At 39.2% G+C, this 22,327-nt stretch overlaps 1 protein-coding gene across 7 annotated transcripts in view; it reads left to right on the top strand.

The window, feature by feature from the left end:
* The window catches only part of TAFA1 (TAFA chemokine like family member 1), a 684,082-nt gene that overhangs the window by 581,458 nt on the left and 80,297 nt on the right, over positions 1-22,327 (top strand). For 6 of the 7 annotated variants that reach the window (XM_032458118.1, XM_032458117.1, XM_032458115.1 and 3 more), the window contains one exon: positions 298-438. In XM_032458118.1, the coding sequence (XP_032314009.1) occupies positions 298-438 (141 nt within the window). The remainder of the gene's footprint in view (positions 1-297; positions 439-22,327) is intronic. The other variant, XM_032458120.1, reaches the window with a different exon arrangement.

Below are 22,327 nucleotides of genomic sequence, written 5' to 3'. Positions count from 1 at the left end.
GGAAGTGTCATCTCTTGATGGCTATTTGTTGGTGCTCTCTGTTGTCTTTAAAGTGTAATGTTGTAATGCCTATCTTCTCTGAGATTACACGTATCTTGTATATAATCTTGTATACATGTGTATGTACGCATGTATCTATATGTTACACTGAGGCAGAGTGGGAGAGAATCCCATGGTAATTGTGCTTCCTGGAAACTATTCCCTCACTTTCTCCAACCCCTCTACACATACCCTGACAGGCCTGAATGGCCCCTAAAGTATTTCTAATCAATGTCCTGATTCTCTCTCTCTTGCCAGAAGGAGGGACGTGTGAAGTGATAGCCGCACACAGATGTTGTAATAAGAACCGCATTGAGGAGCGGTCACAAACAGTAAAGTGTTCCTGTCTACCTGGTAAAGTGGCTGGAACGACAAGAAACCGACCTTCCTGCGTCGATGGTAAGTAGCTGGTTTCACGTGTCTCTCTCGGTGTTCGCCTACATCTTCACCATGCATAACACATATGTTCTGTTTCATCTGAATATGGTTCAGGATAATGAAGGAAGTGCACCCAAAGGGCTGGAATGTTATACAAGTGCAGGCCGTCGGCACAGAGGTTGAATTCTTGTTTCTCTGGAATTGGCTTGTTCAAAGAGCTGTACTGAGAAGATAATGCAAAGGAATTTTTTCAAGTCAGTAAATTTGAGGGTCCAGTTCATTTGGGAATTGACTTTGGATTGAGGTTCTATGTAATGGTGATGATAATGGTAGTAAAGGTAATAATATCTAACATTCATTTGACACATATTTAATGAGCATTTACTCTATGCCTGGCACTGCTCTGTATACTTCCCATACATTCATGAACAGATAGAAGTGCCCTGAGGGTTCACCATGTGCCAAACCCTGTCCTAAACATTTCTCATGTACTGTTTTATTTACTCATCCTCACAATACCATCTTAGTTATCTATGGCTGTATAACAATTTACACCCCTCTCCCCCCAAATTAGCTGCTTTAAAGAGCAAACATTGTGTCATAGTTTCTGTGAGTCAAGGATTCAACTTAGCTGGGTGGTTCTGGCTCAGGGTTCCTTCTGTGTTTGCAGTCAAGTTCTGAAGGCTTGACTGATGCTGGAGGATGGTGTTGAGATGGTTCCCTCACATAGCTGTTGGCAAGTGGCCTTAGTTCCCTGGTGCATGGAGCTCTCCAAAGGAGCTTGGTGTCCTCACAAGATGGCAGCTGGCTTCCCCCAGAGCGAGTGATCCGAAAGAACAGAATAGATGCCACAGTGATCTAATCTTTTATGACATAACCTCAGAAGTTACTCTTCACTATTTTCACAATATCCTACTGTTTATACAAGGTAGCCGTATCTCTCCAGCATGGGGGCAGAGGACAAAGTCTTAAAGACCTGGAGACAAAGATCATTGGGGCAGATACATTTTTCTCTCCTATTTTAAACATGAAGAAACTGAGGCTTAGGAGAGTAAAGAAATGTTCCATTGGTCCCCTGACTGGTCAGTTATAGCTCTACTAATTCTTGAGATGAAAGTAACTGATTCTAATACTGAGTCTTGACCACCATCTTTAAGACAATTTATATGTCCTGTCAAACAGAGTCCAAGTTTTAAGGAGATCACAAGTATCTCTCCCCATCTTTATCTTTCATAATTTTAGAGCCAAACACGAGTTGATCTTCAAATTCTTCAGTAAGAGAATCAGAATTCAGAAGCAGCGTCTCTCGTTCAGGTCACAGCAGGAATTAGAAGCTAAGTCTCTTGCCTTAGGGTCCACTGTTACACTTCTAGCTATAGGTGGGGAAGGGTACCTCCTAGATCAGCTCATGTTATGTGTTTTCACTATACATTATTAGGTGATTAGAAGGGAAGCCCATTCAAGCTGTACCAAGAAAGGAGAAAGTTATATTTTTTAAAGAAAATAGAAGAATCCTAGGGAACCCAATTATAAGAAATCTATCCAAACCTCATACATTGTTCAGGTAGCTGTCATCTTGTTTTCTTTGTTGCTGATCTTGGTTTCCCTCATTCTCCTCTGTGTGGACTGGTTCCCTCTTCAAGGATCTTAGCTTTTATTCCCCCACACCTTAGGGGTTGGTGTGAAGCTTTTATCTCAGTGGTACCAACTCTGATCTCACTCAGCACCAGGGTATTGCCAAAGTATATTTGACTCACTTCCTGTGTCTTAAGTGCCTTTTCCAAAAAGATTAAATAGGATTGACTCAGCTTGGGTCACATGTCAATCTTTGCCCAATTAACTACAGCCAGAGTGACATATGACAAACTCTGGGAAGATCAAGCTTAAAAAAAAAAAAAAAAAAAAAAAAAAAAGCTGAAAAAGCCAGATTTAAGGATACACTGTGACCAGCAGTTCTTAATCAGGGAAGTTCTCAGAGGTCATTTGGCAATGTCCGGAGACCAGTTTTGGTCTAGACACTGGTTAAAACTAGAGGGATGCTACTGGCATCTGGCGTTTAGAAGCCAGGCAAGCTGCCCAACATCCTATAATGCACAGGACATCTCCTACAATAAAGCATCACCCAGCCCTTGATGTCAGTTGGGGAGCCGAGGTTCAGAAACTTGCACAATAGTTATTTAGTGTTCTAGATCCCAGTCAGCACACTGAGGCACCTCCACTGCAGGGAAGCCAGGCAGCTGCACTAGAAAAGTCATTTCATCCTCTGACAGGAGGACGTTCTTGGCCCTAAAAGCCAATAAACATTATAAAACCATGATGATTTCTCCTCTTCTCTGCCAAAGAAGGCATTGTTTCTGTTAACTCTAAATCCCCATTTTGCTTCCAGCTCATTTTTATCACTAATGATCTAGAAATAGAATTGCCTTCAGGATTTGGCTGCAAGACACAAAAAGGGCTGCACTGTCTTTGCTGGCGGAGGGGGAAGTGGCATCTGGCTCTAAGTTTCTCTGGAAAGTTAAGCCACATGTTGGTAACATTTTGTCTCTCAGAACAAGTTTGACTTTGGAAACTCTGAGCCCTTTAATGTGGTGAGTGTAGGCAAGAGAGCTGTTAATCTCTATCTTCCAAGCAAAAATCTATACAGTGTAGAGTATTCTGTGGCCTCAAGCAGTTTGTCATTTCCATAGCATCCCACTCTTCCAGGATCTTTGAATCCATTGGCATATGTGGGCTTTGATCAAAATTGTTTTTATGGTCTAGATCTCTGAATGCAAATTAAATATGAAGTGGGTATATGACTTAATTCCAGTGTAGTTACGAAGATCACGAACTGTGAAATTAGATAAGAGTGGAACCTCAGCTGTAGCAGTTACTAATAGAGTGACCTTGGGCAAGTCACATTTGTTTCCTAACCTGTTTCTTCATCTGTAAAATGGGGATAATTGTTTCTGCTTCATAACGTTGTGGTGAGGACTAAGGAAAATTATCTGTACAATGTGCTTTGTATAATGTGTGGTTCCCATCAAGTATTCACTAACCCACAGTATCAATTTCCTATCATACTAAGAAGCGTGGGTGATGTTTAGAAGCAGACATTATTTTATGAAGTTTTGTTTCACGTTAACTTAACACATTGGCATTTTAGCCACCATCTTTTCTTGGAATTTCTTCGAACCAATTCCCCTGGATATCACTAAAGATCCTAAGTCACCTTCAGCAATGTGTGCTCATTATCAGAATTTTGAAAAACACAGAAAAAATCCATACATGAAAATCACCCATGATATTACTGCTCAGAGATTATCATTGCTTTGTAAGAAGGCATGTACATGTCCTTCAGGGTTTAACCCATCATTGAAGAGAAGCTCACATAGTAGGTGGTTCTGTTGAACTCAAATGTTACAGTTTCCTTTTCTCAACAGCTTGTTTCATTTAATATATGATGAACATTTTCCAACTTAGTACTCTTAAAAACATTATTTTTAACAGCTATATAAGACTTCAAGGGTGGATACACCACCATTTACCGAATTAGCCCCTCACTTTGGCACATTTATGATGTTTCATGCATTTCCCTTTCTCATCTTAAAAATGGGTAGGAACCAGTTTCTCTCCATGACAGCAGCGGACAATCCATACACCACATTTGTCCTAAACATGTTCTGGCCTACATAGTGCATTTCCCATGGTGAGTGTTCCAATTGCTGTTATTTGCTTTCCTCTGAAATTGCAGTTCAGTTGCTTTTTATGGTGTTTCCAAAAAGAGAGAAACAGCTCTGATTTAAAAAAAAACCCTTATAGTGGATTGTTTTAAGATTCAAAACCTGAGATGAGATTATTTTAAGTGGGACATAAATTTTGAAGTATAATCCTAGCAACAATGTATTCAAAGGTATAATAGGTGATATTTGGAGAAAATTTTAAGTAGTGGACTTTTAGTTTAAAAGTGATATTCTACTACATAATAACTGAAAATACCAAAAATACACACTCGACACCTTAAATTTTGGCACAGTCATTTCTAAATATTTTAAAAAGCGTTATATCCTTGGATGTGTGCCTAGCACTATTCTGAGGGAATATGGGTTGTTAGACCCTCATTCTCACCATGTCATCTTTTATTATTTATTCTATAACTCAAAATACATAGTGGGGGGGCACCTTACTCAATATCTTTGGTTGAGACCAACTGAAAATTTAATGTACAGTTTTTCTGTAATCTCCAGTTACTTTCCAGGGACTAGATTTAAAATGCAAAGACTCGTAAACAAGACGATGATGACTCTCAAACATAATTATTTATTTAAGGGAAGAATTTTTTTCCAAGCAGATGATGTAAAACAAACAAAAATAAATTTCTAGGGGGCTTGTGAAGTAATGTTTTCATTATTCTAATTGATCTATGATGGCATAAAAAGGGTACCAACCTCAAAGTTTTAAAAATAATGGAATATAATTATAAACAGTTACCATAATAGTAATAAAAATAATGGGTAACATTTTCTCAAGGGCTTACCATGTACCATTTTTCCAAGTCCTTCAAGTCTTGTTTATTCATTTACTTCTAATTCCAGCCCCACAGGGTGTAGCCTTCTATTTTTCCCACTTTACTTTCCAGGAAGCTGAGGGTAAGACTTGGTGACTTGCTCAAAATCTTATAGCCGGTTTGAGCAGAGCTGGAAGATCTCACTGGGCTGTCTGACTCCAGGGACTCCATTTATCAAGTGGGGGCAAATCAGGGTCTAACGTAAACTCATGTCATATTCCAAAGGCTTACTTACAAGGTGCCAAAATATCTGGGTGAGAAGAGAAACAAAGCCCAGCCATTACTTTGGGCAATACCTGCCCCATCCCTTTCTGTGTTTTAGAGATGGTTGATTGATTGCCCTTCCTGAGGTCATTGTCACTGAGTAATTAGAAGCATTTTTGTTTTTTTGGTTTTGGTTTTTTAAACTGAAATATAGTCAGAATGTGTCAATTTCTAGTGTACAGCACACTGTCCCAGTCATGCATATACATACATATATTCATTTTCATATTCTTCATTAAAGGTTATTACAAGGTATTTTATATAGTTCCCTGTGCTATACAGAAGAGATTTGGTTTTTTAAATCTGTTTTTACTTATAGTGGCTAACATTTGCAAATCTCAAAGTCCCAAATTTAGCCCTTCCTACCCGCTTCCCCCTAGTAACCATAAGATTGTTTACTATGTCTGCAACTCTGTTTCTGTTTTGTAGGTGAGTTCATTAGTGTCCTCTTTTCTTCCTTTAGATTCCACATATGAGTGATATCATACAGTATTTTCCTTTCTCTTTCTGGTTTACTTCGCTTAGAATGATGAGCTCTAGGGCCATCCATGTTGCTGCAAATGGCATTATTTGATTATTTTTATGACTGACTAATATTCCATTATATATATATTATATATATCTCACAACTTCTTTATCCAGTCATATTTTGATGGACATTTAGATTGTTTCCATGTCTTGGCTATTGTATATACAGCTGCTATGAACATTGGGGTGCACATATCTTTTCAAATTAGGTATATACCCAGATGTGGGATTGCTGGATCATATGGTAAGTCTATTTTTAGTTTTTTGATGAATCTCTATACTGTTTTCCATAATGGCTGTATCAAACTACATTCCCATCAGTAGTGTAGGAGGGTTTCCCTTTCTCCACAGCCTCTCCAGCATTTGTCATTTGTGAACTTTTGAATGATGGCCATTCTGACTGCTGTGAGGTGATACCTCATTGTAGTTTTGATTTGCATTTCTCTGATAATTAGTGATATTGAGCATCTTTTCATGTGCCTATTGGCCATTTGTATGTCTTCATTGGAGAATTGCTCATTTAGGTCTTCTGCCTATTTTTGGATTGGGTTGTTTGTTTGTTTGTCTTTGTTGTTGTTGTTATTAAGTTGTATGAGATGTTTATATATTTTGGAAATTAATCCTTTGTCAGTCACATCATTTGCAAATATTTTCCCATTCCCTAGGTTGTTGTTTTGTTTTGCTTATGGTTTCCCTTGCTGTGCAAAAGCTTATAAGTTTAATTAGATCCCATTTGTTAATTTTTGCTTTTATTTCCATTGCCTGGGTGGACTGCCCTAGGAGAAATTGCTAAAATTTATGTCAGAGAATGTTTAGCTTATGCTTTCTTCTAGGAAAGTTTATTGTGTCTTGTCTTATGTTTAAGTCTTTAAGCCATTTTGAGTTTATTTTTGTGTATGGAGTGAGGGAGTGTTCTTACTTAATTGAGTTACATGCTGCTATCCAGTTTTCCCAACACCATTTGCTGAAGAGACTGTCTTTCCTCCATTGTATATTCTTGCCTCCTTTGTCAAAGATTAATTGACCATAAATCTGTAGGTTTATTTCTGGGCTGTCTATTTTGTTCCATTGATCCATATGTCTGTTTTTATACCAATACCATGCTGTTTTGATTACTGTAGCTCTGTAGTATTATTCAGTGTAAACTGTGACCATTTCAATGACTCTGATTACCAGCAAATTTTACCTGGTATTCTTGTCTTCTTACGCTGGATTGCCAGCCAGAGGGAGCAACAAAAAGAGATCAGCTTATATCACAAAACTTTCTTACCTTCACAGCTATGGAAATTCCAGATTATTTTGTCTTTAACCATAAGTATACCTTGAATATAATGAAAAAGTCATCATGCTTCTGGATATTTATGTGAAGAAAAAACCCACAATATATCAGGATACTTTGCTTCTCATTTATCATACTTAGCTTCCAAGATAAGAGTGAAAGAGACAGCAGGAAAAATACACAAAGATGTAGACCCAGGAAGGCAGACAGAATTATAGGGAAGAAGACCTGTAGTCAGTGAGATGGAGGAATGTACAAAGAGGGGCATGAGAACAAGAAATCAGAGAGAAAAGGATAACAGAGAGAGATAAGACAATGGATGCTTAGAAGGAATATTAAAACACCCATCCATAAAATGACTTCATTCATTTTTTCCAAACAACTTGTTTATATTCAGTCGCATAGTGTATAACTAATTTTAACAAAATAAAATGTATTTGGTAGGTTGAGACTTCAATTTTTTTCAAGTGACATTGTATGAGATTCTAGTATCAGAATCCCTACAAAGATTGCCTCTAAAGATTGCTGCTTTGGAAAATACATAATAAAATTTTCTTGACTGCAGACCATTGTATTCCCTAGAGACAGCCATGATGGAGAAAAAGGGTTGAGAACTGAAGGGAATTTGAAAGTCAGCAAGAGTTTTCTGTAGACTAGCATGAAATACATATGAGAAACACTGCGTATAAATGCCTTCTTCTTAGCCTTCTAAAACATGATAGCATATTTAAGACTCTGAGAAGTGCTGCAGACAAGGAACTTGTAGAACTTCAGAGCAGTATTTCACAACCTTTTGGACCAGAGAACCTTTGCATACTTAACACTTATTTATATCCTGCAGACCCCATGTTCCATGAAATGGACTTTGGGCCATGCTGGTATTAGACCATATGGACTTTGTTTTTATTTCCAGAAATATTTTTTTAAGTCTTCTGAATCTAGCTTATGATTCCTCTGCCCATAGCTCAGTCTTTTTCTTAAGACTGGCTGACCAAAAACTGCACAATGGGTCCTGGTAGTAATGTGATTTATAGTATCTCAGTGATGTGTCAAGCTCAGCTGCAGTTTGGAAATCATCTAGAGACCTCCCAGAGAAATGCAGTATGAAAAAGCTTAAGCCCTTATTTTTATTCACAGTTATTAAATGTTTTAGGGGACAGGGAAGATGACCTACTTTGGTTCTACCATTTGTTACTTGTCATCCGCAGGCAATGAAATACCAAGATAATGAACTGCTGTGGTGGCTCAGGGCCACATGCCACAGTAGCTGTCTCTGGTCCCTTCATGACTATCTCTGAAACTTGCCTTGTTATTTCAAGGCAAACTCTAGCTTGTTCAGTGGACAGAATACTGATTTCAGCTGGTTTCATCGATAGGCATTGCTGAAAGGAGATTCTGTTGTTCCTATTAGAAGAGGATCTTCTATAGCATCATTAATGAGATCATGGCATTTCCAGGCATAATTTCTGAATTATATATAAATTCTCTTTTGCTCCCCTGCTTGGTACCTCTTCTCACCCAGGTATGTAAGGGATCCAAGTCTGAATTAGGAGATGGAAGGAGGGGAAGGATATATAAGAACTGAGGAGGCTTTTTAGACTATCTAATAGAAAGTCTCTCTGTTCCTTGTTGTAATGAAGAGAATGGGAATTCAGCTTGAGATATTCGCATAATTCCAAAAGTGGACATTACTTTTTTGTTGTTGTTAGCTTAAAGCAGTAGGTTCCAACTGATATCCCACTGGCAGAAACTAACCTCAGGCTTGTTCCTTAGGCAGAGTAATGGAAAATTTGACCTTGCGTGCTCTTAGATGGGACAATCCAGTTTCCTGCAGGCCTCACCACTCCCTATTACACACTTGGCTCTGGCACAATAATGCCTGATCCCTGAAGACAGTGGAATGTATGGTTCCTAGTTCACAGAGTCATTTTCCTACTATTCTCAAGTTAATAAGGACATTAATTTGTTGGGAAAAAGTCTCCTCTTTGATATAAAAGTAATAACCTGGTGTAAATGGAAATATATATATATATATATATATATATATATATATATATATATATATTTATGTATGTGTGTATATATATATATATATATATATATACACAAAAACAGCAAAGAAAGGATAAAAATAAGGGTAATCCTCCTTCTCCTCCTCTTTCCCACTGGTCTTCTCACATCTTAATTGCCAGAGGGGAACCATCATTACTAGATTTCTGTGCATCCATACAGATGATATTTATGCACATGCCAGCCTCTGGATACACACACATAAAACTCAGTAAATCCAAATGATGTCATATTATTAAAAAATTATTAAAAAATGGTATATTTTTTAGCATTAGGAAATATCTTGAACACTTCACTCTTTCAATGAAAGAATGGCTGGTAAACATGGAAAAAAACGCTCAACATCACTCAAGTGAAGAAATGTAAATTAAACCCTGAAGTATAATGTTTCATCAGTCAAATATGTGCAGAGATGAAACGTTTGGTAATACCCAGCATTAAGGAGGGAGGGGAGAAAAATTACATATAAATCATACTCAGTGATAAACGGCTTGCAAACTCAATTAGTTAGCCACCTTTCTTTATTTGGTTCACTGAAAGGGGAGAAGATAAATAGGAAATTTTGTGATGAGTCTGAATGTTTGTGGAACATAGTACAAATCACATACATTGTAAGTCTGTACAGTGACTTTATTTAGCCTCAGTTCTTGTACGTATAATTCACTGCATTTCCTCAGCGTGATTGGGCTCATGGATCTAGACATCACCTAAGAAAATGTCTAAGAATTTTGATGTCCTTTCCAGTGGGAAAACTAAACATGAAAGTGCATTTATTTAGTGCATATACTTAGACCTAAATATAGGAAGTCCCATTGCAAAGCCCATCTACATAGTCACTCGAGAAATAAAAAACTCTCTGCACAAACATCTCATGGTATGTATGTTGTGTGTGTGTGTGTGTGTGTGTGTGTGTGTGATTATAGTGCAGCACATCCCAAATCTTTGTCGATTATCTAGTAGGAATTTACTTTGTTACACAGAATTCCAAAATCATCAACAGGAAATTTTCCCTAACATAACTCCAAAGTCATTGGTTTCCATTTATCTCCAAAAAGCTTAATGTTTTCAAAGACCTGTTTTTGTCAGATACGAGAGCACTTTTAATCAATTTTTTTTTCAGAAATGGGGGAAGATGTTCTAAATCTAAGGAGTCAGCTCCTCAGCCCTCTAGCTGGGCTCCAGCCTAGATAAGGCAAGATTTCAGGGTTCTGTGTTATTAATGCGCTGTCCATATGAATAACGAGCAAGGCTTGTGAATTATTTCACCCTTCTAGTAAAATCTATAGCCCTGTCCTTCTGCAACAGCACGGGAAGCTGCTGAGGATATTGGTCCATTTCTCTGTGGAAGATTCTGATAACTTCATCTAAGGAGGTGGTAAAACTTACGTCCCCTTCTGAGGCCTGTGTAGAAATTGATGCAGATGAATAACACTTTGAAAAATAACACTTTAAAAAGTTCTTCCATCCTCTCAAGCTCCTTGAATTTTTGAGGGCCTACTGTTGGCCCAAACAGCAAGACAAGAAAACCCACTAACCAGGGAAAATAGAGGCCCAAATATTTAAGGTTTATATTCAGAGGCCATTCAGAAACTCATCTAAAATTGAAGGATTAGGTTATTTTTTTTTTTTGCCCCCAAACTAATATGGATGCTGTGAGTCCAGGGAGGGAGAAAAGAAGGACCACATGGGTAGGAAAACTGTGATTCACTGGAGCAAAGGCTATCTGCCCTGCTACCTGAGAGATGTGTCACCACCTGTGGGCCCAGCTCTCCAGCCACCAGCCAAGAGCCTCTCTCCTCTCTCCTCTCTCTGTACACAGTAGCTCAGCACACTCTTCATGTCCTTTTGGTTGCCTTCCAGTGAAGACCATCCATGAATAGCAGCTAGTTTATTGCACACTGACTGTCCAACAGGAGTCATAGCCACCAGCCTCCTTAGCCTCCCACCCTTCACAGATGACCTCAGAGAAACTTATGAACCCCAGGAAGTGAGAAGAGGGGACCTGGGCTCCTTAACTGGTAGGGTGGACATAGAAAGGAAATTCCACACATGAACTACACAAGACCCAAGGGAGCCAAGTTCTCCAGCTGAGCTAGGGCATCAGTAGAACAGTCTCACCTTCCCCATCCCATCTATTTCACTTCTAATCCCTGGTACTATTTGGTATTTTCATTATTGTGTCACTTTAAAAAAAATTTAATGATAAGAATCACTGGACCCACCTCCAGTATCAGCTAACATTACTTAGGCTGGCAAAATGTTTGGGTGGTTATCCAGTACTCATTCAAAGGGAGGTCACATTTCTTCAAGTTTTGTTAGTGCCAACTCAGAAAAGGTCATTCATCGTCTCCTTTGGTGCCTACACACTAATTTTGCTTTATGCTGGATGCCTGTTGTCACCAACACACTTCAAGGTGCAAGAAACCTAAACCATCTCAAGAGTGGCTCAAGTGAAGAGGGAAGTTATTGTGAGAATATACCAGGGTCACTGGATCCAAGAGCAGAGAGTGCACGATACCAGGCCTCAAGGCAGCTAAAACTGAGCGAGGCCGTATGTGTCCTCATAGTTCTTTCTCATAGACGATACTCACCTTTCCTCTTGGGCTCTTTCTGGATACCCACCTCATTCTCTTTTCTCTGCAAACTTGAGGCATTAAGTCTGTCCCTGCCAGCTGGCAGTGGTCTTTTCAACTATATGGGACTCTAGTTACAGTACCAGTTTAATATAATTATAGAGTCCTTACTAAGTGCCAGACCCTGTGTATTAACACGTATTACTTTGTGATTTTTAACAACAGCAGCCATATTAGATAGGTACTATTATTATTTATCCCCATTTTATAGAGGGGGAGCCTGATGGTTTAGAGAAGTTAAGTCATTTCTTCCAAGACATGGTAGCCAGAGATCTGAGACCCCAAGTGAAGAACTGCCGGCAATGATGGTTAGGAGGTAGCATCAGGACCATGGGTAGGAAAGGTTCAGAGTACCTGCCAGTTCTTGCATTCCTGTCCTTGGAGAATAACACCACCATGCAAGCATGCTCGGCTTACTTAAGCAGCTTGCAACATACTCACCATCATCATTCACATCCCATATATTTCAAACCCATCATTTTCACACCATTTCCTAATTTTAATACTGCCACAGTGTAGATTCTTAACTTGACCCTAATTAATCACTCTGGTTAAAATCTGCCCTCCATACTCCTTTCCTACCCCACCTGACTCTGACTTCACTACCCAACTTATAGCACCACCTCCAAAGGTCCTCCCTCAAACCACTGCAGCCAAAACTAACAGATACCCTCCTCTGCATCCCTCAGGCACCTGGATAATATCTATCATAATTTACCGTAATGTAGTATAATCTTCTGTTGACTTGTGATTTTCTCTGCTAGAAAGACTCACCCATTCATTCAACAGTTATTTTCAGAGCATAGACTGTGTGCCAGGAATTATGCCAAACACTCAGTCACATAAGGACGAACACAGTTAGCTCCTTGCTCTCTTGGAGCCTACAGTTCAGCAGGGGAGGCAGAGCTTACTTTAATCGTACATAAAACTGTTCGAGTAGAAACCACACGCTCAGAAGCAAAGGGATTCAGTCCTCAAAGAGGAAGGGGTAACACAGAATCTGGAGGAGGCTGGGAAGCTTTGTCTTCTGAGAAGTGACAGGAGATCTGAGATGTGAGGTATAATTTAAGCGACTTGGGTGAAGAGCATTCCAGGCAGAGAACAGCATGGGCGAAAGTCTTGGGTTTTGATCAAGAACTTGAGAAAACCATTGTGGCTGAGACTCAAAGAACACTGAGATCATCTGAAGGAGGAGGCTGAAAACATAGGCAGGGGCCAAACAATAGTGTTGTAACTGAGCTGTGTGTCTCAGTTCCAGATTGAGTCCTTGAAACTGAGATGTGCTAATTACATACTTAGAGAAGGCAGCGATGCGGGAATCTGCTGTGGGAAATTGGATGGTAAGTCAACTTGGAATTTGATAGTGAGGAGACAGCCTTGAGAGCCCTCTAGTTAGACAAAAATCTCCCTAGGTGGTACCTGACAACAGATTTCAAAACCACCATGCAAACACTTCAGACAATGCCAAAGCAAAGCAAATCAAATGGCCTTTTTGATATCACTGCCTTCCACACACACTGTTACCCACATGGTTGCTGTCACCTGAATGTCTCACTCTCTCCTTACTCTCAACCACTCACTCTGCTGCAAAGAATGCTCACTACCACCCTCAAGTCATACAACCAAAACTTTGTGATAGAAATTTTAAGTCACCACATTTTAATTCTACTGTATGACTTGAGATAACATTTGAAATAGTAGGTTCATTATACTGGAAAGGGCATCCAGGTAAAGGGGCTGATAAGTTGAGATGTATTTAAACATGGTGGTTAACTACAGGCTCATGTCAGTTTATTTTCTTCCTGATTAACATGTATTTTCTTTGACTGCAGTTCATTTCATTATGAATTGACAATGCTGTGTTCTGTGTAGAAAAAAAAAAAAAAAAGGATTCCATTATACCTATACCAAAGGATGCCTCACCAGCCCATCCCTAAAATCTAGGGTAGTGTGTAAAATTCAAATGGGTATATGGGCATCATGAGAGTCTATTTTGTGAAGAAGGAAATAATGGAAAATTGATTATTTCTCATGTCACCAGGTCCTGCTCCCTTCAAAAGTCTTCAAGCACGTGAGGTTGTGAAACAGTATACTAAAGCCACAAGTATATTCTAAAAATTCTCTACTGTACTAGCAGCCCTTATATATAGAAAAATGATAATAATGACTACAGGAACTGGAAGTTGTAATTATGTGGTTATAGGTTATTATTAGATATTGAATATAGTTACCTGTGCTCCACAGTAGGTCCTTGTTGTTTATCTGTATTATATATGATAGTGTGTATCTGTTAATACTAAATTCCTAATTTATCCCTACCCTCTCTTTCCCCTTCGGTTACTGGAATTTTGTTTTCTACATCTGTGAGTCTATTTATGTTTTGTAAATAAGTTCATTTGTGTCATTTTTTTTTTAGATTCCACATATAAGTGATAAGATATTTATCTTTCTCTGTCTGACTTATGTCACTTAGTATAATAATCTCTGGGTCTATCCACGTTGCTGCAAATGGCATTATTTCATTCTTTTTTATGGCTGAGTAATATTCCATCACACACACACATTTATACCACATCTTCTTTATCCATTCATCTGTCAATGAACATTTAGGTTGCTTCCATATCTTGGCTATTGTAAATAGTACTGCTGTGCACATTGGAGTGCATATGTCTTTTCAAACTAAAGTTTTTGTCTTTTCTGAGATTGCTGGATCACATGGTAACTCTATTTTCAGATTTTTAAGGAACCTCCATACTAATTTCCATAGTGGCTGCAGCAGTTTACATTCTCACCAACAGTGTAGGATGGTTCCGTTTTCTCTTTCTGGTAAAAGCAGAGGAAAAATGAAGTCCTTGTACTGGGTAAAGCCAATCAAAAGCCGAGTGTTTTTTAACTTCATAGAGAGGATAATGATTGTCAACTTAGTTTTGTTCATAGTGATTAACTCTTTTAAACATTTATATAACCTAAAACAAATAAATGAGTTTTTATGTTGTGTTACTTTTGAGTTGCTAGTGGTGTGTGCTATAGTAACTTGGGGCTGGTGTAGACTAAGTTCATTTTTACAGCAATTAAAGAACTTTTCTGTGGAAGATTTATATATCCCTTGCCTCTCTATTTCTGTCTAAATGCAACCTCTTCTAGCTATGAGCTTGTTACAAAGCGACACTCATTAGAAGACAGTGTAAATATTCTCTTGGCTACTACTTACAAGCAATGGTGTATTAACAGATACCATTGTAGAACCTCATCAGATCCTGCACCTCAGATGGATGTTTGAAAGTACGTTAAAGAGCTTGACATTATTTACCCCTTTTCTTGTGTTCATATGCTGAGAATATTTTTATTCCCTTTTAATGCAAACAAAAAAGAATACCTCAAGCATGAGTATATCCCATTGTTGACTATTCCCAGTGTTCCAAGTGGAGACAAAACATATAAAGATGAAATCTAAGCAGAACTTTTTATCAAAGGTGGAATTATTCAATATACTCAATAATGGGTTAACTCTACAAATGGCCTTGCAGCCTGCTAACTGACAGATAGGATTTTGGTATAACTTTCAGAGTTAAAATCGTTTGTCTAAAACCTGTCATTTTTTAGGATGTCATCTTGCAGGATATGTAGAATTCAAGAGAAAAATGTCTAATGCTACCTCCTATCTAAAGCAAAAATGGTAGAGAAAATGGTCCAAGAATATTCCCAAATCAGAAGATTCAGTCCACAAATACCGATGTAAGCTCTTTGATGCTGAGCATCAGTGATAGAGGGAGCAATTGGACATGGTCCTTATTTTAATAACTGTGAGGTCCAGGTGAGATGACAGTGAAGGGGTGATTTCAAAGCTCTGTGATTTGTCCTGTGATGAGGATTAGCCCAGGATAATCTGAGAGCAGAGGCTAGGGTGTTAACCCAGGGTAGAAGAGGGCTCTGCATGGCTTCCCAGCAGAATTAACATCCAAACTGAGATCTAAGCATCCAGATAGGACGATGTGATAGAAATGTTTAAGGCAAAAGGAGCAGTATATATAAAAGTCTAGAGTCAAGAAAGAGCTCAATGAGTTCAAGGATCTGATGGATGTTCAGTATGCCTGGGGAGAGAAGAGAGACCATGGGATAGGTCTGGAAGAGGTAAGATCAGAGTGGTCATGAGGGTGAACTCATGCAGCACCCTGGTAGCCATGTTGATGCATTAGAACTCTGTCCAGAAGTGACAGAGTCAGGCACTAAAGGATTTTGTGCCAGCAAATGACATGATTAGATTTTCTTAGAGTTACTACCTCACAAAGGAATTAGAGATAGTTGCTTTTACTATAACTGCTATTCTTTGTACTTGGACTTACGTTTCTAAGCAATAGTGAGAATAAACCCAAGAAATGCCAGAAAAGATGCAGGTCAGTTCTGGTATTCGAGTCTATGCTCCATAAACAAAAGTATATCAGATTTGCTGGCAAAAACTCAGATTATGCAAGAGAAGTGCATCCCAGGGAAAATCCTAGCATCTAATTAGCCAGAGGACTGGAAAGCCCTGAGTGCTGCATATTCCGAAGATCTAGATCAGGATTACAAGGTTCTTCAGGTAAACTCTTGGTAAGGCATCAAGATCACTATGGCAAGGGAAGAGTTTTTTCTGCTCAGAAAAAGTGAAAGGAACTGGGAGTATGATGTCTTACCCTCTGGGAAGAGGAGGTACTTCAGGCTAGGAGGACTTAAGAGTACAATGAATTCATCCAGCTGCACTTTAGAATCTTCCAGAGAGGTTCTTAAAAATATCAACGTCTTGACCACATCGCTAGGTATTTTTATTTAATTGGGCTAGAGTGGGGCCTGGGCATTTGTATTTTTTAAAATCTCCATGAGAGATACTAAGGTACAAACAGAGTTGAGAACCAAAATTGTAGTGGCCAAGAGCCTGGGCTGGGGATGAAGGTGGTGTGAGTTGAAATTCCAGCTCTTTCTGGAAATGGATTTATTTCGCTCTTTTAATTTTTCATTTTTAAACACCCCATAAAGCATTAAAGGTGGCTTATATGGCTATATCTAACACAGCAAGATAAAGATAAAATGCGATATAGACATGAAAGTAATTTAGCTCTTACCCCTCTGCCCTTAGTTTCCTCATCTGTAAAAGTGGGAAAAATAATAGCATGTCCCTGATAGAATCAACGCAAGGATTAAATGAGTTAACAAGTAGAGTGATTTACAAACACCTGGCAGATAAGTGCTCAATAAATGTAAGCTATTATTCCTAACCCAGATGTAGTTAATGAGAGAAACAAGGATAGAGAGATGGAAATCACAAGGCATATTCCAAGGACACCAAATAGTTTGGCTGGTGCCTCAGGGAGTAATAGGAAAAAACATTTAGAAAGGCAAGTTGGGGCCAAATTGCCTTCTTGAGTTCCAAGCTAATATTTAAATTTGAGCAAGTGTTCATTAATTGATCATCTGATAACATAGTCCCCAAATGTGAGGCAAGCAGGTGTATATCATACGAAATAGGATAAATTAAAGGATTGCTCAGAGTCCATTCCAAAACTTGGGCTCTGATTTGAATTGAACACAAAATGCGGAACCAATAGCAGATGTCTCTGTGAAAAGGTGAGATTAAATCAACATAGAGCTTCCAAAATGAACAGCAAGTTACTGGGTATTAATAATCCCTGGTGCTCAGGGGGACAGATGCTCGTCTTCATGACCCCTTGGCTCTCATTCACAGACAGAGCCAAGTCCACTTCTGTTGTCCAGATTTGGCCCACTTTGCTAGGGACCTCTCCATGGTGCTGAAAACTGTTTCTATTCTTCTCCCTTTTCATTTATAAATATTCCAAAAAAGATTAAAGTGACTTCTATGGAAGCATCTAACACAGATAAAATGTAATACAGATGTGAAAAAAGTCAGGATACAGGGAATAGGAAGGTAGAAGACTCAAGAGGAGGCCCCAAGTGTAGTGAAGATTGAGAGTAGGCTAGAGGGACCTATTAATATGCCAGCAGTGGGCCACAAATTGGCTTTAAGCCTTCTACCAAGCAATGCAAAGAAGGAAAGAAGATTGCTTACAAGATTTAGAAAGTTCTCAGCTCAATCCAGGCAATCACTTAAGAGAGAAACAGATATTCCTGGAATAGTGCTAGAGAGAACTATCTCCAGGTTCAAATAAAGAGGATATTATATAAAAGAGTAATGTCTTCATCACACCCTAACACCCCAGTAGAGTGCATGACATTTAGTGGCTGCTAATACATATCTAGTAAGTGAATAGAGGAAGAAAGAAGAGGGGGAGGGCACCTGTACTATAGATCACAAAATTCCTGGGATGCTTTGCCAACATTCCTCAGTGTAGGCTGATGGCCTCCCACAAGTCAGTAAAAGTAATCCTAGAGGTTATGTGTGCAAAGTGGCCTGGTGCAGGCATCAGTATTCAGCTAGTTTGACTGAAACCAGAAGTAGATTTTAGTGCCAGAAAAGGGAATAAAATAGGTCTCCCACAGACAATCTTTCCTAAAGACTTTCTCTCCACCAGGCATCAGATAAGAGTTCAGGGGCAGGAATTTGATGTCATAGTCTTGTATAACTCTTTGATTCATTGGCTTAATGTAACAGTAGTTTCTTCTCACGCACATCAAAACTGATTCACTGATTCACTGGCAGGTGGCTCTCCTCCATGAGGTGATTCAGAAGCCTCAATCCTTCCCTGCTGTGGCTCTGTCACATATGGCTACTGGGGGCATCCACAGCAAGTGGCAGACAGTGGAGAAGGTCCACCTACTTCTTAGCCACCTTGGCCCAGAAATGGCCCACATCACATACACTCACATTGCATTGGTGAATGGCCCCAACTTGCAAGGGAGCTGGAAAATAGAGTCCCTAGCAGGGCAGCCTCTTCCCAGTTACACCTCTGCTCAAGGAAGTAAGAGCAGGAGATCTGGAAACTGGTTAGGTGTCTGTTCCACAATACTTCTCTCCAGCCACCTGAGATCTCCCCATATATAAAACACACCCTTCCTTTCAACCAGAGAGACAGTCTGAAGTCCAGAGTCACCAAGTCATGAGTCATTTCTTCATCAGGTCTAGATGAGACTCCTCTTCTAGTCTCACCTCCCAGAAACCGTAACAGGAGTGATCTGTCCCTCACCCGACCCCATATACCAAGTACATAGATATTGGAGCAGGGGCAGAATCAATTAAAAATCTCCCTTTCAGAGCAGGGAAGAAAGGGAAGGATACAGCAGTCACCATTTCTTAGCAATCTGAAATCAGTCCAATCCTGTTGGAAGAAAATCTTCTGACTGTGCACCAAACAATGCATAATTTGCTCCAAATTTGTGTGGTAATAAGATGTGCACCTTTGTAGAATTTAGCACTGAAGGATTATCTGCTTTACAAGATTATTGTTTTAATCAGTCAACAAATGAACAAATGATCTAAGCAATGAAGTATGGGCAACTGATTTTCCCTGAGGAATTCTCCATGGATAATTTATACTGAACAAATATATAAATACAGATGCAGTTGCAGACATTAAAATTAGCATTCAGCATGAGAAGTTTTTGAAATGAACTCCAGCTATAAACTGGGTAAGAGGGAATTCTATTTGGATCAGACATACGGTCCCCTAGGCTAAAGCAGTTGTTGTGGTGCATCAGAATCACCTAGAAGGTTTCGTAAAACACAGAGTGATGAACCTCGTCTTCCTGGTTTCTGATTCCATGTGCGTAGGCTCAGAAATGTGCATTTCTAATAAACCTCCAAGTGGCACTGCTGCTGCTGCTCTTCAGATGCCCCTGTAACAACCACTAGCCTGAAGCCAAGCTCGGCAAATTACATCTCGCACCTGCAGTCAGGCCCGCCATCTGTTTGTGTCAATAAAGTTTTATTAAAACAGAGACACTCCCATTTGTTTGCACATTGTCTTTGGCTGTTTTCAGACTTTAATGGAAGAGGTGAATAGTCGCAACAGAGACCATATGGCTGCAAAGCCCGAAATATTTAATACCTGTTCCTTTATAGAAAAAGTTGTTTGACCCTTGGCTGGAGAATAGGGAAGTGAGTATAGAGGAGGTTGGCAGGAGACTGGGCCCCTTCCTTTCCATCTGCACTCATTTATGTTCACTGCATTACCTTTAATTAGGGATCAGCTATGAACTCACTAGCAGCACAGTCAATTATAAGGACAAATCATTTATACATGCCTGTCATTAAGGAGTGAAAATTAAAGAGAATTGAATTACACACTTCAGTACCCAATTTCTACTAGATAGATAGAAGACTTACATCTAAAAAGAATCATAGAGTCAGCTTTCATCGCAAACTTTTCACTCCTCGAATAAACACAGTGGCTTTCCCTTCTGAGATGACGAAGGGGTTCCGTCAAAATGACAAATGGTTCACTTGCCCTGTCTAGTTAATTAGGCACACACGCTCATTTGCAGCTGAAACGTGAAATGTAAAACAAGGTGTCCATTGGACAGAACCACGTATTCTGACCATCCTTACTTGATGAGGTAATCTCCAGTGGCGTGGTGTAGTCAGAAGGGAGAGGTCTGTTTCATTGTGGTGACTCCTTGGCTTTTGATCATCATGCTTAGGGGCATCTCTCCGTTGCATTTTTTGAGTTTGTCCAACAGTAAAAGTTGAAGAATCAGATTCTCTTTGGTGATGTTAAGTCATTTGCTGTTTCCATTTGGATATGAAACTTTAAGAGGATCTTTATAATCTTGGAACAATGTCCCATGATTTAAAAGTAAGAAAAAGGAAAGGAAAGTAGCATTTGTTGAATATCCCTAAATGTGCCATGTACTGTTCTTAAAGTTATGCATATCAGCTACAACACAAATCATGGCAGCCCATGGCATTTGCAGTAGTGTTATTCTATTCTACAGAAAGGAAAACTGAGCTTTAGATTGCTAAATGGACTTCCCTGGGTTCTCCCACTCTTCCTGGAGTGTGAATGCCAGAGCAGGATTGAACTGTGGACTAACAGCCAACCTACTGCCTACTCAGCTCTGCCCACAGCAAATTCCCTGCCCTGAATTTTCTGGATGTGATGACTGGATTCATCCACAATGTATCACTTTCTCTGATTCCACCTGTTCTGCTAGTGAGCCTCTTGTCTACTCTACAGAAATACCCCAACCCCCCAATACCTGTGACCTTTGCTCCTAAATTCTCTAGTTTCTAGTCTGATCATTACCAAGCCAAAAGTTTATATTGAAGATATAGACAATAGGTAGATGAGTATGGACAGTGGTTGAAATTTTTTAAAGTGTATGTTTTTATAGAGTAATGTAACTCAAAACCATGGAGAAGCTCACCCAGACCCATAAATGGAATCATTCCAAGGCTGACAAATAATTGCCACCTCTCAAGTCCCCCGTGATCAGTTGTTAGTGACAGATGCAATGCTGTATTGAGAACGATTCTGAAGCTCTGTTCTGGCTTGGAAAGAAAGAATATGAAAAATAGTAATCAGAAAAATCAAACAGGACACACAACTTGCCAGGTATGGAACTAAACAATTTAAACGAATTAACTTGGTTAATCTTGAAACAGTCCAATGAAGTAGGTACAAATGAGAGAACCAAAGCACCAAATTTCATTGATTCGTTCCATCCACATATTGAATATTATTACGTTGCAGAACTGGGCTGTGAGCCCAGGAAGTCTGCTGCTGAGTCTGTGGAAGGTGTGATCATTTCTGCCAGACAGAGCAGGGGTGTGTGTGACAGACCTTTGCATCCCTGAGGTACCCTCCTACTGAATGGGCCACACAGTGAGAAAGTCTCAGGACCCCCTAATCTGCTTTGAGTTGTGGGTCCCTTAGAGATCTTGTAAGACCCACAGACCCCTTCACAGAATAATGTTTTAAATGCATAAAACAAAACACATGGGACAACCAGGAAAGTCACATGTATAAGAATCCAATTGTCAAAATATTTTTAGAAGTAAATTTGTAAGAGTAAGGTACGTGCTCCTTCATTAACGCAGTAAGTCACAAGATCCGTCAGTGACTCTAACAGCAGCCGTAGTTTGGAATATCAAAGAGCATGAACAACATTTCAAAGACTCTGCAACGACTCTACTGTGGATATGAAAATCTTTGTGATTTCCATTGGTGACAGAGTCACAGACTGCTGATTTGAGTGTGGTTTGTTGCCTTCTTAGATAATTAAAGGAGATGCTAAATTTCAGTTAAAGGTTAATGAAGGTGAAGATGTCAATTTTTTTTCTCACTTAAGGTCACAGTTCCTCTAAATTATATCCACTGAAACTTTGAACTGCATTAAGAGTAGCTCTGATGTTATAAAAGGAAAACAATATGGAAGGCAGAAGAAGTAGAATTTATCACCTGATAAGTCTCCTAACATCCCTGAGTTTTCATTTTCTCACTGTCAAGTGGGAATAAACTTCTCTCATAGGAATAACGTAAAGAAAAAATAACTTAGTTGGAAATGACTCTATACACTGTAAACCCTTTTATTCATGCTGAGAGAGTTTGACTATTACTCAAGAAGCCACTACAAGGTAATAGAAGAATTTGAGTTACTTGTTACTCAGCTTTCATTCATACTATTTAAAAAAATTTTTTA

Source organism: Camelus ferus, chromosome 17, assembly GCF_009834535.1.
Source record: "Camelus ferus isolate YT-003-E chromosome 17, BCGSAC_Cfer_1.0, whole genome shotgun sequence".
NCBI classification, from domain to species: domain Eukaryota; kingdom Metazoa; phylum Chordata; class Mammalia; order Artiodactyla; family Camelidae; genus Camelus; species Camelus ferus.
Note: the sequence above shows the minus strand (reverse complement) of the source record. Positions and strands in the feature narration are given on the sequence as shown.